The sequence below is a fragment of the Chlamydotis macqueenii genome, chromosome 13, assembly GCF_036417535.1.
Source record: "Chlamydotis macqueenii isolate bChlMac1 chromosome 13, bChlMac1.mat, whole genome shotgun sequence".
Lineage (NCBI taxonomy): Eukaryota > Metazoa > Chordata > Aves > Otidiformes > Otididae > Chlamydotis > Chlamydotis macqueenii.
In genome coordinates, this window is record NC_141568.1 from 1,249,485 (window position 1) to 1,265,540 (window position 16,056).

The 16,056-nt window shown below is 62.6% G+C and overlaps 1 protein-coding gene across 1 annotated transcript in view; it reads right to left on the minus strand.

The window, feature by feature from the left end:
* TANGO6 (transport and golgi organization 6 homolog) overlaps positions 1-16,056 on the minus strand; it is a 22,289-nt gene continuing 6,233 nt past the window's right edge. The window contains exons 7-17 of the mRNA XM_086758374.1: positions 14,213-14,325; positions 12,674-12,850; positions 11,327-11,453; positions 10,608-10,787; positions 7,797-7,931; positions 6,081-6,584; positions 5,818-5,875; positions 4,153-4,305; positions 1,989-2,140; positions 1,018-1,131; positions 1-387 (exon numbers count right to left, since the gene is read on the minus strand). Coding sequence (XP_086614500.1) covers positions 211-387; positions 1,018-1,131; positions 1,989-2,140; positions 4,153-4,305; positions 5,818-5,875; positions 6,081-6,584; positions 7,797-7,931; positions 10,608-10,787; positions 11,327-11,453; positions 12,674-12,850; positions 14,213-14,325 — 1,890 coding nt within the window. The 3' untranslated portion in view covers positions 1-210. The remainder of the gene's footprint in view (positions 388-1,017; positions 1,132-1,988; positions 2,141-4,152; positions 4,306-5,817; positions 5,876-6,080; positions 6,585-7,796; positions 7,932-10,607; positions 10,788-11,326; positions 11,454-12,673; positions 12,851-14,212; positions 14,326-16,056) is intronic.

Below are 16,056 nucleotides of genomic sequence, written 5' to 3' on the forward strand. Positions count from 1 at the left end.
TGAACACATCTCTCTTTAATCCCTTGCCCCGTCCCAGCCAGCCCCCTCTGTCCCGGCCGTGAGGAGCCTGGGGGCGGCCACCCACCCTCCCCAGGCTGCTGTTGGCACCCGCTGGCAGCGTCGCGGGGGCACCGCGAACCCTTTGCCTCGAGGAGCCTCTTGGCCCCGACGCTGGAGCAGGAGGAGTTCGTTTCTGCGGCCCCAGCCCCGCTAGGGCAACACCACGATCTTCTTCTCCAGCACCTGCGGCGGGAAGAGGACCCTCCTCATCACCGCGTCCAGCTCCTCCAGCGCCAGCTGGGCGTGCAGCACCGTCGCGCCGTCGGGCTCGGCCGCCACCACGTGTTTCAGCAGGCGGTAGAGGTCCCGCAGCACATCCCGCAGCACCTGGGCAGAGCGGGCAGGAGAAGCGTCAGCATCCGCCGGCGACTCGCCCGCACCCGCAACAACCCGAAACGCAACCCTCGGCGTGCCCCGGCAGGCGCGGCGCTGCCCCTTCCACCGAAGCTGCCGGTGCCAGGACACGACGGCACCGCCGCCACCGCGCCGCCCCAGGCGCGAGCCCCGGCCCTCCCGTGACTCAGTTCCCTCACTGCGCAGCCCAGCACAGCGGTGCATTGCACGGGGGCACGAGGAGAAGCCGAAATCCCTGCTGTGGGCATTCCTGCTGGGAACCGGCCGCTTCCTCCGTGGGAGCTGAGTCCCAACACGCTCATTGCTGGGAAGCCGGGAGGGAGGCCGCAGCTCACGGAAAAAAACTGGGCATTTCCAAGTCAAATCAGTGAAAAACAATTCCCACGGCTCCCAAGAGCCGGCAGCGCCCCACGGCATGGCACTGCCAAGCAGCTCAGAGGGACGCCCCCACCGTGTCCCCTCTGCCCCAGGAAGGATCCGGCACTGGGGAGGAGGTCCCAGTCCCACGAGAGTTTCCCTGGAAGCTGCCTGGGAACGAGCCCTGCAGCCCGGGGCATCCCCGAGGAGCACCGTGTCCCGGGGACAGGCGGGGAGGTGACCCACCTCGGTGGCCTTCTCGCTGAGCCCCCGCAGCAGCAGCACCACCACGTGCACGGCCGCTCTTCGCACCTCGGCCTCGGGGTCGGTCTTGGCTACGGCCGTCAAGCAGGAGGTGACCTGCGGGGACAGGGCGAGGGGGACGTCAGCAGGGGCAGGCGGACGCGGGGGGACCTGGCAGAGCAGCCGGCCACGGTGGGGATGTCCCTCGGTGGCCTGGGGACGAGGATGGGACCCCTGCGCCAAGCACCCAGCTGGGGGGGGCGTCGGCTTTTTGCGGGGTGCCACGCAGCCGCCGCGGAAAGCTCTCCGAAACGCAGGCAGAGCGGAAGGAGCCTCATTAAACGCCCGGCAGCGACAGCGGGAGAAGGAGCAGAGCTAGCGTGTTCCTGAAATAGCTGCGTGTGCTGCGCTGGCGTCTCCCCAAACGCTGCCGGTGCCGCTGGTGCCGTGCGGCAGCGAGCGGGGTCGGGGGAAGAATCCCGAGCGCCACATCCCTGATGTCTCCCGCTCTCCCTCCAGGTCCGGGATGTGGCGGAAGGCCGGAGTGGGAGCACAGACCCACCCGCTGGAGGGTGCCGGATTCTGACGCCGGCAGCTCCCGGCAAGCCCCCCACCAGCCCTCCGGGGAGGAGACCCCTCCAGAGCCAGACCACGGCCATCGGCTGCCTCCTGGTAACGGGACGGGCGACGTGGGAAGGGTGACAAGGTCTCGTTAAGCAGAGGAGGCGCCTCTGGCGGGTGCTAATTGTGCCCGCAGGTCTCCTCCTGCAGCGGGATTGCCACGGGAGGTGCAGGCACCACCGCCTTTCCTTGGGCTATCGCCTCCCTGCGCAAGCAGCATCGTTAGCAGATTGTAAAGCTTTTAGCCCCAAAAATCGGGGCTGGAACTTCCTGAGTGTTAGCGAGCGACAGCCCCGCGCTCCCCAGGCAGGGACGCGGGGAAGGGGCCGGCAGCGGTGGGACGGAGCCGGTACCTCCTGGATGACGGAGCCCAGCTGAAAGCCGAGGCGCTGGCAGAGCTCGCCCAGGTTGGAGAGGCTGCTGGCGCGCAGCGCGCCGTCGGGGTCCCGTGCGCCCCGCAGGAAGGCCTGGACCAGCGGCTCTCGGTGCTTGACCACCATGTCCCCTGCGAGAGAGAGCAGAGCCGCGCGTCACGGCAAGGAAAATCCCGCAGCGCCCTCCTGCCAAAGCCCCAGCTCCACGGGGAGCAGCCCGATCGGTCCCCCCTGCCTTGCAGCACTGCCGAACAGCTGGATGCAACATCTGGAGCACCAGCGTGGGGACCCAGGTGCAGCTCTGAGCGAGGCACAGGCACGGCCTTGGCAGGGACCCGCCGTGACGCCAGGGACGAGGATGCTGCGGCGTCGGCAAACCCCAGCAGCACACACCGCGCAGCAAAGACCTTTGTCTGGGGCGGTTCGGTGCGTCCCACGGCCCCCCGCTCCCACAGGGCCGCTCAGAGGTGACTGCACACACAGACCGAGCGCGACGCCCAAACTCTCACGTAATTCAGCCACAAAACCCACACCCAATTAGCACAGGGAGCCGCCGCCGATGTGCGAGCCGCCTAATTAGGGGTCGGCGCGCAGCGCTCGTGACCGGCATGCGCAATCACCAGCGCCGAGAGGTGCCCCGGGCCGGTGGCCGCGCGCTGTGGGCACGGCTCCCACGGGGCAGGGGCTGGAGGGGAGCGCGGGGCACCGGCTGTGCGCAGGGAGAGGAAACGCCGCACGCGATGGGCAAGGGCTGGGCGGGAGCGGGCAAGGCGGCAGGCAGCCGGGTCCTTCTGCAGGACCATCCCTGCGCAGCTTCACTCCTGCCCTGCGACTAAAGGACAGCTCGGAGAGGCAGGGACGGCTCCGCGAAGCCAAGGATGGCCACGCTTCCGCAGGAACGCAGCCTGCCCCGGGCTTGCACCCCCGGCGCGCGTGTTACGGCAGCCTGGGCAGCACCGGATGATCCACGCACGATGCATCTCCTCTGACACCAAGAGCGCACCGGCCCTGTGCCGGACGGCCACGAAGAGCACGGGGTGCTTCCCTTCCTGCAGCGAGCAAGGCACGTGCTCCCCGATGGAGAAGAGAAAAGGTCTGCCGGCTGCACCCGGAGCAGGGATGGGGATGGGGCAGGAGGGAGGCGTGGCGGCCCCCGGGCAGCAGCAGCAGAGCTCTGAACCGCAGCCGCGCTGCCGCACAGAGCAGAGCGTTCCTGGGAGCACGAGAGAAATCCTCGCTCTCAAATCCTGAAGCTTTGCAACAAAAACAACTTCACGCAATTTGTGCTATAAATACGCAGGCGAGCCGGGACACGTTGGAGCTGCTGCCCGTGGCAGAGGCACCACGCGGAGCGGGGAGAGCTGCGGCGGAGGCCGTGCCCACCGTCCCGCAGCCAGCCGTGCCGTGGGCAGCGGGGGAAACCCAAGGGCTGGACAGATGGACGTCACTCAGGGTCTGATGCGGCTCGGCCGCCGCTCGCTGCAGCTCCACGGGGAGACGACAGGAGCACGGGTCCGCAGGGTGCCCCATCCCCATCCGGCAGTGGGGCAGGGAAGTGGCACAACCTGGCCCAGGGAGCACTGGCCCCGGTGGGATGCCACCACTGCGGTGGCTGTGCCGCAGAGGAGAGGGGCTCCGTTCCCACCTGGGGAACAAAGCGCTCGGTTGGTGACTGGGGACCCCCACCCGGCTGCCCCAGCCGCAGGGACACCGGCTGCCGCCTTTCCCGGCTGCAGAGAGCTCCAGCCGCGCGCTCTTGCTGGCCTGGCCTCTGCCAGGGAATACGATGAGGTGTTTTAGGACGTGTCCCAACAGTGGCTGCTGGAAAGGCCTCATCCAGGCTTTACCCCTCAGCCCTGCGTGTCCGGGCGCTTTCCAGCAGCCTCAGAGCCCGGCGCTGCCAGCTGGGGGGACGGGGGGCTGCCAGCATGATCCACGATCCGGCAAATCCCAACCAGCCACCCTTCGGCTTCCAGTGCCCGGCGGTGGGGCCGTGGGAACTGGTTCTCACCTCCGGCCAGCAAGAAGCCCCTGATGGCTTTGCCCGCTGGACGTGGCGGGACAGCAGAGAGGGGCTGAGCGGTGCCAGGGCTGCCGGCAGCGGCCAGCGTTGCCGTGCCCATGGACGTGGCTGCGGACTCACCCAGCGCCCGGGTGACGCGCATCAGCACCTCGCCCAGCTTCATCCTGGTGACGGCGGCTGCAGCATCGTCCGTGCCCGGCGCCGGGCACCCATACCGTGCCAGCAGGATGGGCAGGATGCGCTCCGGGTACTCACTGGAGAGCAGGGCAACGCCTGGGGGGAGAGCAAGAGGGAAGCGCGGGTTAGGGCCAGGCTCGAGGACAGCACCCTCGGTGCAGCCGTCACCCGTGGGACCCCAGGCGCTGGGGTGGCCGGGTAAGTGCAGGCGACGCGTGGGCACAGTGCCTTGGCGCTGCTCCCAGCTCCCGGCCGTGGCACACACGCTGCTCCTTGTCCCCGCCGGGGCTCTGCGAGCTCCCGGTTTGCCTGGCACAGGCGGGGAGCCAGAGCCCGAGCGTGCCCCGGGGATGAAGAGGGGTCAGAGCCCGGACGTGGGGCAGACACTGGGCTACGCCGCGGGGACGCTCTGGCTTTGCCACCCCTTCAGAGAGCAGCCCGCAGCCAGAAGGCCTGAGCAGAGCATCGCAGGCAGCGCCGGGTGAAAACCAGGCTGGGGGCAGGCACCGGGCAGGGCTCTGGCAGCACCGGGCTCCTCTCCGCTGGGGAAGGCGGCTGCTCTCCAGGGAAAGGGCGAGCGGCAGTGGCTGCCCCGGCAGTGCCAAGCGCTGAGTCAGGCCAAGCCCCAGCTCCCCTGCCCTCCAGGAGCAGCCGCCTTCACCTCCAGCCCCGTTCCCCGGTTATCGGAGGGCGCCCGGTGTGGGTTACCCTCCGCAAGCCCAGGCACGTCCGGTGGCGCGGCGACCTCTCCTCTGGCATCGCCTTGCCGGAGCGTGGCTCGGTGATTCCCGGCAGTGCCACCACAACGGATCTGGTCCCAGCACCAGCACGGCCAGCTGGCGAGCGAGCCCTGCCGCTGCGGTGGGGAGCCCGACCGGGGCAGGGGGGAGCCCAGCTGGCACGGCCGACAGCACGGTGCGTGGCACGGCACAGGTGCCGCTGCCAGCGCGGTGCAGGCTGGGTGAGTCACCGCCGCAAGGAACCGTGGCAGGGTTAATCACAGCCGCGGCCGTGCTGCGAAATACGGAGGCAGCTGCACAGGGCGCATTAATCACCCGGGGACGGTTGAAGCGTTTTTGTTTCACCTGGAGGGCAAGGACAAACCCGTCCCACTCAAGACTGTACAGGCAGAGGGAAGCGCAGCGATAAGCTCCCGTTCCAGCTGCTGCTGAAGGTTACCTACCCAACGGCAGCGGGGGCTCCCGGCGGCGCTCGTATCGCTTCGGGGCATGGGAACGGCACCTCCCTTCCAAGTAACCCCATGCCCGGCACACCGCGACCCACCGGCGCAGCCGGCACGCAGGACGCCCACGCCATCCTGGGCGCGGAGGCACCGGCCCGCGAATCCCAACGGGTGGCCCGGTGCCACGGGGTTGCACCAAGGACGCCGAAGCAAGAGTGGGCCCGAGGGTTCCCTGGGAAGTGGGGTGAGCATCGGCAGCACACGGTGCCCCCAGCATGAAGAATCGGTCCAGGAGGGCAGGAGACGTTGAGCCCCCAACCCGGCCGCAGTTCGGCAGCTCTTTGCTCTCCCTGCCCAATGCCCCCCCCAGCACAAAACCTTCTCCGATGAAGCACCAGCACTCGCCCCGGCCGGGCATCGCTCACCTTGGATGGCTGAGAGGTAGACAAAGGCGTCCTCGTGCTGCACGTTCTCCAGGAACACCTGCGAGGAGAGGGGAGCACTGTCGGCAGCAGCCCTGCGCTGGGGCAGCAGCACACGCGGCCAGGTCCCAACCTGGCGCCTTCAGCCAACGGTGATGGCAAGGCCGGAGGGCTCCGAAAACACGGACCATCCCCAGCTCGCCGGGGCGCTCAGCCCCAGCTCTGCACCGCGGCACAGGACAGGGACCGCGGTGGGAGCCCGGTACCTGCAGGAGTTTCTCCTGAAGCCGAAGCGCCTCTGGATCCCGCTGCGTGATCAGGCTGGCGAGGTGGCGCAGGGCGGCTGCCCGGCTGGGGGGCTGGGGGTCGTAGGCTGATATCAGCAGCTCCTGGAACCCAGCCGGGGTCGGGCTGTCAGCACACGGGGCTGGAGCAGGACCCACGGTGTTGGGCTCGTGGCACACGCTCTGCTCTTCGCTCCTGTCCCTGGGAGCCGAGGGGCTGCTGCGGCCATGCCGTGGCGGTGCCCGGTCATTCCCCGGGATTTGGGATCCGCCGGGGATGTCGGCAGGGCTCTGCGCTCCCGGCTTCTTCCCCAGCACGCCATCGGCGGCGGCGCCCACCGTGTCCGGGGAGAAGGCCCCGTGGGTGCAGATGGCGATGCGCAGGTCGGTGGCCAGCTCCTGGGTGAGGGGCTCGGGGTAGGTGCGGGAGAGCTCCTCCAGCAACGGCACCAGCCGCTTCAGCACGGCGAAGTCGCTGGATTGCAGCTGCGGGGAGGAGAGGAGCAGCGGTGACACAGCGGCAACGGGACGTCCACTCTCCCCGGGATGCTCCCGGCAAGGCAGGCAGCCCCGAGGTGCGCGAGCCCAGCGCCGTTCCGTAGCCCCGCGGCAGCACCGAGCCAGCCGCCCTCCATCCCCACGGCACGAGCCGGGCTCCAGGCGCCACGGCTGCTCTCGGGGCAGCGATGCCCCGCGGGGACAGCGCTGGTCCCAGCTGCAGCACCAGTCACGACCACACTGTCCCCAGAGTGCCACAGGAGAAGGCAGGAAGGGGGGAGAAGTTCCTGCCCTAAATCATCCAATTTAGGATTAACTGCTAATCCCAGAAGCAAAATCGGGCTGTAAGAGCTGAAGAGTGATGCTTTAGTGGAAATTTTGGGGAGCTTTTGGGTGACTCTGTAAAAACCCCTCGGCCACCGAAACCCAAACGGCGTTGCAGCTGCCTCCAGACCTTCTGCGTTCACTTGGCCAAGGCAAGTTGCTCCCATTAACACCAGAGCAGGAGCAGGAGCTCGCCTGGGAGGGGGCCCATTAGAGCCGAGAGACCCTGGTTTGAAGTTTTCTGCAACTAAATAATGCCTCTTTTCCTAACGCTGGGAATTTAGCAACGCGACACAATAAATCATCTTTTTCCATTCACAGTTGGGTTTTCCTCTGGGCGACGCCGGGGATGAGGCAACCCTGGCAGCTCGGCGATGTCAGCCCAAGCCAGAGCGATCACAGAGCACGAACAAACGAGCGACCGCTGCCCGTGTAACGGCGTAACGGGGCAAGGTACCATTTTCACAGAAGATTTTCCAGAACGCCAAGCTCCTGAAACACCGGGAAGGCCATTGCGCTCCGGAGACGGAGCTGTGAGCGTGTCGGGACGCAGAGGACGGACAGACTATCGCTGTTAAGAGGCGCTGCATGCGACTGCTCTGCTCCGCCAGCGCCGCTTTGGAAGCGGATTTTGGATTATAAATGAAATAACCGGGCTCTCACGGGCGCTCTGCCGGGATCAAACTCTCGGCCAGTGCCCTGGCACTGCTCCGAGGAAAAATAATGTAAATATATACACACACGGACGTGCTGAGACTGAAGAGGGAACCCAACCCGGGGAGCACCAAACCCTGGAGCACCGGCTGTGGCTCCCCTCGGCTGGGCACGGCACGACGGCGCCCGGTGTTCCCACGCCCCCTGGCTTGGCCCCCTCACCTGGACGGCTCCACCGAGCATGGCGGCCACGAGCCCCATGGCCATGGCGAGGGTCTGCGTCTCCGCCGCCGCGCCGGGGCCCCGTGCCGGGCTGGCGCAGGCGCGCTGCAGCGTGGCTGCCACGAACTCCTCCACCTGCCGGGGAGAGCGCGGGGAAGGGCAGTTAGGAGGGGGCATCCCGCAGGTGGTCCCAGGCGCCTTCCCGGAGCCGCGTGCCCTTTAGCTCTCCCTGCCTCTGTCTGCATCCATTCGCATTTTTTGAGCGCGAGCCTTTCTCTAGCACAGCTCCACACGAGCCCGTCGTGTTTCCCTGATTTTGCCACCACCCCAACCCTTCCCTCTCAGACCCGTCCCAGTTGCCTTCCCAGCTCCCTTGCCATCCCCCTGCCCGGGTGAGCGAGCCCAGCAGCGCCGGGAGCCGCGGTGAGCTGCGGGATGGTTGGGTGCTGGTGAGCCCAGCTGCAGACGCATTGGGGATGCGGGAGGGAGTCGGGGCTCCCGAAGTGGCTGTGGAGGTGCTGGAGCCCCCGAATCGCTGCTCACTCCTCCATCAGTGGCACAGAGGGGCCGATTTCCTGGGGCCGCAGCCCCAAGTCCCACGCCGGGCTGTCCAAGCCGGTGGGTAAGGATTTTGGGAGCAGGGCTGGGAGCGTGGCTCAGACAGATGGTCCCTCACTGGCTGCAGCTGCAACCTCACGCTGCCCGTCCACCGCAGCCCCAGGACAAGGCGATGGTTAAACCACGAGGCAGCAGAAGGCCCTTTGGGGGCTGCAGGGGCAGGGGGAGGCAGCCCAGCCCCTCCTCTACCTCCTGTCCCTGCTCTGCCACAGCCCGGGAGCTGGGAAGGCAACTGGGATGGGTCTGAGGGAAGGCTGGGATGGTAGCAACGACAGGAAAACACAAAGGGTTTGTACGAACCCTTCGATCCCACAGGCTTCCTGCGCTTCTAACGGAGTTTGAAATCGGTGATATTTCCTCTACGTCTTTGCCAGCCGTGCTGGCACCACACGGCTCGGGGTGAGCTCGCTGCCTCCGGCAGCACCCAGGCACCCGGCCACGGTGGGAAGGGGCCGGATCGGGGTCCTTCCTTTGTAACAGGCCTGTTGCAAAATCAGAGGAACTACTTTGGAAAAACCAAGTGCGAGGGCAACAAGGTACTATTGCACCAAAGCCCGCATTTCCAGCCTTCAGGGCACAGGCAGCGCGTTTCCTCATCAGCAGGAGAGGCGATCGCTGCCAGCTTCGTTAAGCACATCCCTACTGCAGCGAGGAGGGAGGCCGGGAGGGGCTGCGGAAAAGGCTCAGCTACCTTCTGGGCTGATTAGTGCAGAAACAAACCGCCACCAAACAGCAAGAACAGGGAGTAAAAACAAGTGTTGGAACATCTGCTCTCACAAACTGAATGGGCTGACATTGTATTTCATGTAAAAAATAGGAACGTGATGCACAAATAATCTGCCAGTAGATAGCTACTGACAAAAACAGAAAGTTAAAAAAAAACCCTAATCTAAAAAGAAAGAAAAAACATCCTAATCTAAAAGGGAAAAAAATGCCTGAAAAATAAAACACTAGGGCATGTTTCTGTCTCACGCAAGAGCAGAGCATCCTGGGTGCACCAGGGAAATCAAGCCATTCTCACGAAACTCAGTTGCAAGGGGCGGAAAAGGCAAATAAAATACATTGTGCGACTGAGGGGGTCCGCAGCTGCTGCCATTCCTGCGGTCCGGCTTTGGGAAGAGGGATCCCACTTACTCCAACCCTGTACAGCACAAAGCCACACTCCAGAGTGCCCGCAGCAAGAGCGAAAGCCCCGGAGCAACCCTGCGCTGCAGAGCTCGTTTAAAAACACCTCTGCAACGGCCCGGCCCGGCCCGAGGGAGCGCTCCCTGAATCACAACCCCAGGTGGAAGCACAACGGCTTTTTTGTCTGGGTTTCTCTTTCGGGGGTTGCTTCTTTTGATGCTAGACTCACGGCTGGACTCGGAAACCTGGCAAAATCCTTCCCCGTTTCCCAGCCCGGCTTTCTGACCCAGTGAGCGGAGCCGGTCCCGCGCAGAGGGTGCGATGGGGAGGCAGGTGAGGACAAAGCAGCGCTGGCTGCCGCGCTGGCGGGCGCCGCAATGACACCGGCTGGGTCCCCTCTGTCACTGCAGGGCGCACACAAAGACTCCTTTGTCCCGAAGAGAAAAGTGAGGAAACCTGTGTTAGCAGTGACTGCCTCTGCTCAAGGCGGCCACAGTTAACTGCATAACCAGGTCACTGAGTCACACACGCACAAAAAAAAAAGAAAACTAGGATGAGGAAGTTAAAATACACCGTGCAGCGTTCATCCGGCCGGCAGCCCAGCTCCCAGAGGCGGCTGCCGAGATGTGCCGGAAAAACCAGGCACCATCATGGCGGATGGGCAGCAAGCGCTCGCTGAAAAGGTCTGTTGGGTGCAGATGTCTTTAAGCTTTGTTAAACATGGGAATAAATTTTGCTCAAAATAAAGATAAGAAGCTGGCGAGCCGGAGTTCTGATTAACACACAGACTACTCTACTCTCTTGGCTTTTAATACACAACCAGGGACACAAATACAACGGTGTCTGCTGGGCTGCTCCCTCCTTTCTCTCCAGCTGACTCTGTCTCTCCTGCTGGCACTGCACGGGACGCTGTCTTGTTGAAACACTTGCAGTTGACTCCATAAACTGCTTTTCCTGGGAATGTTCTAGCTTTCTCCAGCTGTTTCTTTGCCACTGGCTCCTTTGAGCCCAGCAGCCCAGGGCTCTGTCTGCCACGCGCTCCAGTTGCCAGGGCTCTGCGTGACCAACCTGAGCGATGTCTGTGAACACGGTGTCCGAGACGCTCTCGCACAGCGTGGCCACGAGCTGCAGGACCAGCAGCTTCCTCCCCTGCGCGGCGTGGTACTGCTCCAGCTCCAGAAGACTCCCTCCGGGCACCGCAGCCGAGCGCGAATCCGCCTCGTCCTCCGCAGCCACGCGGGTCAGCGCCTGCCGGGAAGGGTGCGCAGGGCACGAGAGGCAACGGTTAACTAGAGGCAAATCAGCGCCAGGAACACCGCGGTCACCCTGCCAGTGGTCGTGGGCGCAGCGCATCCACCCCACTCTGCTGCAAAGGGACCCCGGTCATCTCCTCTCTTCCAGCCTCGTCCCCTTCCACATGCACGCCCGTCACCAGGCCAAACCCTGGCAAACCTCCACCCCTGCGGAAGCTCCGCTAGAGCCGAGGAAGCAACAGGGATTATTCCCAGCCTCAAACACACCATTACACTTCAGACATGCTCCTGTTGTCAAAAGAGCTCGAGGGAACGAGGGTTAACCCCTCTGGGGACCAGGGCTGCCTCCCTGTCCCAGGCTCTCCTGCTCGGCACACAGCAGGACTGCTCCACCGCGTGCCGTACCCCGGCTCAGTGCTCCCGAGGCGCGTAAGGGGACAATCGGTCTCCTTTGCCGGCTGCCACACGTCCCTGCTTGGCCCAGGAAAACCATTCCTGCAGACGCGCCCCAAGCAGAGACTTGCCTGCCCTTACCTTCAGGCAGCGGATGAAGAAGTCTCCAGCTAGACCACTCTTCTGGCAGTGAGACAAGAGCTCCACCAAGTTCTCCACACGGCACTGCTCCGAGGAAACCTTCTGATAGAGGGCCTCATCGTCATCGCTGGAAGAGGTCACTGCGTCACCAACACGAATGCACCCAGCGCCCCTCCAGGGCTGGCTCTGAGCTACGCCACAGCAAGGTGACATCCCGCTGCTGCCTTCTCTTGGAAACCCTCCTTCCCAGCACTACCAGAAAGCAGAACCCTGCAGGCAGCTGAGCCAAACTATTGCTCAGTTAATTTGGTCTACGTGATCACGCACTCAGTTTATTAATTAACTTGTATTCGTTAAAGGAATAACATTAACAGAAACCACGAGCACAAAACACACGTTTAATCCAGCCACCCTACAGAGAACGGGATTCGCGCTGGCTGATTCATGCAGCGTTCACAGTCGGAAAAGTAGGATAGACCCGGGCAGAGCCACGGCCGTTAAGAAGTGATTTTAAACTTTAACCAGGGCAGACCTTTTTCTAATTCAGGTCAGGAATAGATTTAAACTAAACCAAAACAAGAAGATTTGCAGGGGGTTTTGTTGGGTGTGCAGGTGGCTCCCAGCGCACCCAGCCCACGGACACTCCTGGGCAGGAGCTGCGCGCTCAGTGCGCTCGACAGCGCTGCCCTGGGCTCGTACCCGCCGGCTAACAGCCACCCCTCTTTGAACCAAAAGTCACACTGCCCAACAGTCCCAGCACGCGTGGCTGGAGCCTAATGGCTGCAGTTTATTCCCCACATGGCCACGCTCTGCCTCTACTTGTAGAGACCATCTGCAAGAGCAGGAGGGGAGTTCAGTCGCTGGCGCCGCAACGCTGGCACCGCTAGAGCCCTTGCTGCGACAGCGGCACCTGCGCCCGAGGGATTCCGCTCACTCCACGAGGCGCGATCTGCCATGGGACAGGCCCAGGCCAGAGGGTAGAAGTCGAATTTGGGGAGTTTTGGGACTGGAGAAGCACGTCCCATCCCCAGACACCCTGCAGGCAGGACTTTGGACTCAGGAAAAGCACGCAGAGAGCGCACACTAACGCTCAGACTGAGCGTGCTGTTTTTCAGGGCTGAAAGTCTGCGCCGTGCACAGGGAACCCGGAGGCTGTGTGGAAGCACTGCCCGCCTGAGCTCGGTGCAGACAGCCAGCTACTCGGGGGTACGAGGCCGTGGTGGGACGGCACCGGCAGCCCCAGCTCACCTGGGCCCTTCTCTGCCAGGCACGTCGTGAAAAGCCCCATGTGCCAAACGATGCCTGGGGACTGCCCTCTGCGCCTGGCTCTGCCCCAACAGCGCTCACCTGATGGTCTCCTCCACCGCGATGGCGGCACCACCTTCGCTACCCGCACAGAACCGGCACCGCGGGTGGAGGGCGTGCACGCTGCTGTTCAGCCCTGCGAAGCCTTCCAGCACAGCCAGCGACACCTCTCGCTCCGACTTCTCCAAGAACCACAGCAGGATCTCCTGGCACGGCGAGCTGGCAAGGAGAGAGAACGCAGTGGTGACCTCGCTCTGCCTGCCGCGCCCCTCTCTGCACACCAGCACCGCAACGGGACCACGCGTCTTGGGGCGAGGGAAAGGCCAAAGATGCTCTGGAGTGGCTCCTTGGGATGCTCTGGGCCGCCAGCTCCGGCAGCTGAAGGCATTTGTGTCTGTTTAGAAGGGGATCAGCAGCACATCCTGTCCTTCTGGCATTCCCAGATGGAAGGATCTGGGTCCTTCAGGATTTCAGCCCAGCGAGGAAGGCAGTGCTGTCTGAACGGCGTGTCTGTACAAGGACAGCCACTTCCACGCAGCCTCGGCACGCCGTGCCCGCTGCCTCGCGCCAACGTGACAAAGCACAGAGCTCTCGGCTGTGCCAAGGAAGAGGAGGAAGGAGACACGGAGCACTCTAAGGTGGCACGGAAACCCCTGCCAAGGAGAGATGCAGGTTAATGAGGTGGAGCAGCAGCGCCGTGCCAGGGGTCTGGAAATCCGAACACTTCCAGGCAGCTGTGGTTTTAGTTACCTCTGCCAAATTCCTTTGCAAAGAGAGAAGTGAGCCATGACTCCGTTCACCCAGCAGCAGTGTTAACTTGGCTTGTTCTACAAACTTGCCACACCACTCACTACTCTTTGAAGTGATTAACGACGTCTTTAATAATAGCAGAGGCCGTGTCTACACAGACCTTTTAGGGAAAGCCTCCAGTACCCGCACGCCAGTATCACCAAAGCAAAGCGTAAACCCACCAGGAGCGTGTTCACTGGGCTGGCCCAAACTCGGGGCAGCCCAGGGGACGCCCGAGAGGGGAGCCAGCACCTGGTCACCGCTGTCCCTGCCACTGCGACTGCCACACATTGTGCTTACCGTCGTACATCAGCCGCGGGGGAGCTGGGCATGGTGCGGGAGGACAGCTGCGAGAAGCAGGCCCCGCACAGATCGGAAGAGAGCGATCCCAGATTGGAGAAGAATGATCTTGTATTTCCAAGAGCTAGCGTACAAGCTGTTCTATCCAGTTTCTATCCTGTTTCTAAATCCCTGCTACACAGATCCCTCTGACACCTAGCCAGGTCCCAGCATCGCTGTTTCTGCTCCCAAGGCGCCCACGGGGCACGCTTGCCTCGACACAGAACGTTTTGGCTTCAGGGAAGACAAAAATTAACGTGAGAACTGCTTCCTCGGGCACAGGCCTGCCAGTAAGGTCCTGTACGGTGTCTATGCCCGCGGTTACCGAGAGCTCTTCGGGGTGAGAAAATTGGTGTTGGCTTCTGTACCCGCCCATGTAGAGCAGGTCCTTTGCAGGCTGGGGAGAGGGAGAAGAAGAAACCCCAGAAGAAGTCATGCACAATCCTTCCTTACCGTAAGTATGACACATTCTGCTTGGCGAAGGAATAGAGGGAAAAAACCACTCCCAGGACTGACTGTAAGGATCCCAGCAGCAGGCTCGAGCTGTCATTTCCAACCACATACACCTACGGAGAGAAGGGCAGGGGGAGCAGAGTCAAACACCTGCGTGGAACAGAGGGAAGGCAAAGGGAAGGACGGAAAGCACGTCTCTGCGCAGAACGGCCACCCGGGAGGACGGCAGAGGGTTTACAGGCCCTGTTCCTTCCAGACTGGAGCCTGTTTTCCCTGATTGTGCCGTATTCTGTACTAAGAGCAGCCTTCAGCACCACTTTTCTCCTAGCATTTGCTTAACCGCAGCAGGGCTCCAAGCTACAGGAACAACACAGCTAGCTATTCAGGAATCTGCTGCTCAGGGGTAAGGCCTTGTGTTTCAGAGAGATGCAACAGGCACCTTGGAACCAGCAAACCTGCATGGGAATCCTGCACCCAGAGCCAACTCCCAAGCACAGAGCTCAGCCCCCAGCAGGGCAGCTGGGCTGACGTGTGGGTTACAGGGGCTCTGAGGAGGCTGCAGGGCCACGCTCCTCTCCTCCACCTCAAGCAGCACCCTCTGAAATCACTGTCACTGCCCTCCTCCACGAAGCCAGCGAGTCACTGCTACCAGCTCACTGCACACAGGTCCCACCTTGCTGCCCACAGAGCACAGGGAAAACACTCGCAGAATTCTTATGACATTGCATTTACTTTTGAATCTTTGGAAAGAAATTGTCCAAAACTAAAAGCCAGGTAAGAGGCTTTCAGTCAAAGCCATAATCCTGGGAAAACTCAGTTTAGAAAATGCCCAGCCAGATTCAGGGTTTACTCAGGGTTGTGGTGTTCAGGTCCTCATTTTAGTAGGCTCTCTCTCCCTCCGTAGCTTCTTGTTTAAAAAAAAGAGGGGGAAATAAAGTCTTTTCACAAGCTCAGAAGACGCTGCCCCTTCACACCAGCGCTCCCCACACCTGGGATCTCCGCAGTCGCCCGCTGCAGGGCTGGGAGTGCCCTGGGGACAGACCAAAGAGCTTTTGCCTGCTGCAGGCAGTGTGACAACCCAGGTAGGAAGGTTAGGAGGGAGATTGTCCTGATTATTTTCTGCCCTGCTGCAACCAGACCTTTTTTCCTGCACTAATCCCCGTGGAGCCACTCTTCCTACCCAGACCCTTTTGTACACAAAGCCTCCCTGATGAAGCCCCAAGGATGGTTTCCCACTCAGCATCAAATGACACTTGCTAGGCAAGAAACCCCCCCTCTCCTCGCAAATCCGTGGGCTGGAGCCCCCGTAGCTAATCTGGCTGCTGTCAGGCCTCCAGCACTGTGCCATTATGAGGGATCCGCCCCAAACCCCCCCTGCACTCGCATTGTGCACGGCAGCCACAGCGCAGCCCTCCAGACCGGTCTCTGCCTGCCAGCTAGTTACAACAGATCATTACGACGCAAAATACTACAACAATCACAGCATTTAAGAGCTTAGCCTGCCTAGGGGCATGCCAGTAAGCAAGTCACCAGCTTCTTCAAATCGAATTCCTGAGCTGGAGATGTCCTTCTGGGTTGGAACGCGCAGCAGAAAGCTGGGCTGCTGTCAGGGCAGGCAGCAAAGCCTGCAGCGCGGCACTGGTGATGCTGGTGGGAAAAACAAGCCATGAGGGAAGGTTTCAGAAGAGCTGCCTCCACAGAACAGCCCTGTTCCTTCACAGGGGCACAAGAGCGGACCCCTAAACGCCACAGCCAAGATCTGCAGGGCCACGCTCCACGTTCAGGGTGCTGAACACCCTGCTTGTTGCAGCACGGGACCTCCTGCGGGAAGGAGCTCCACAGAA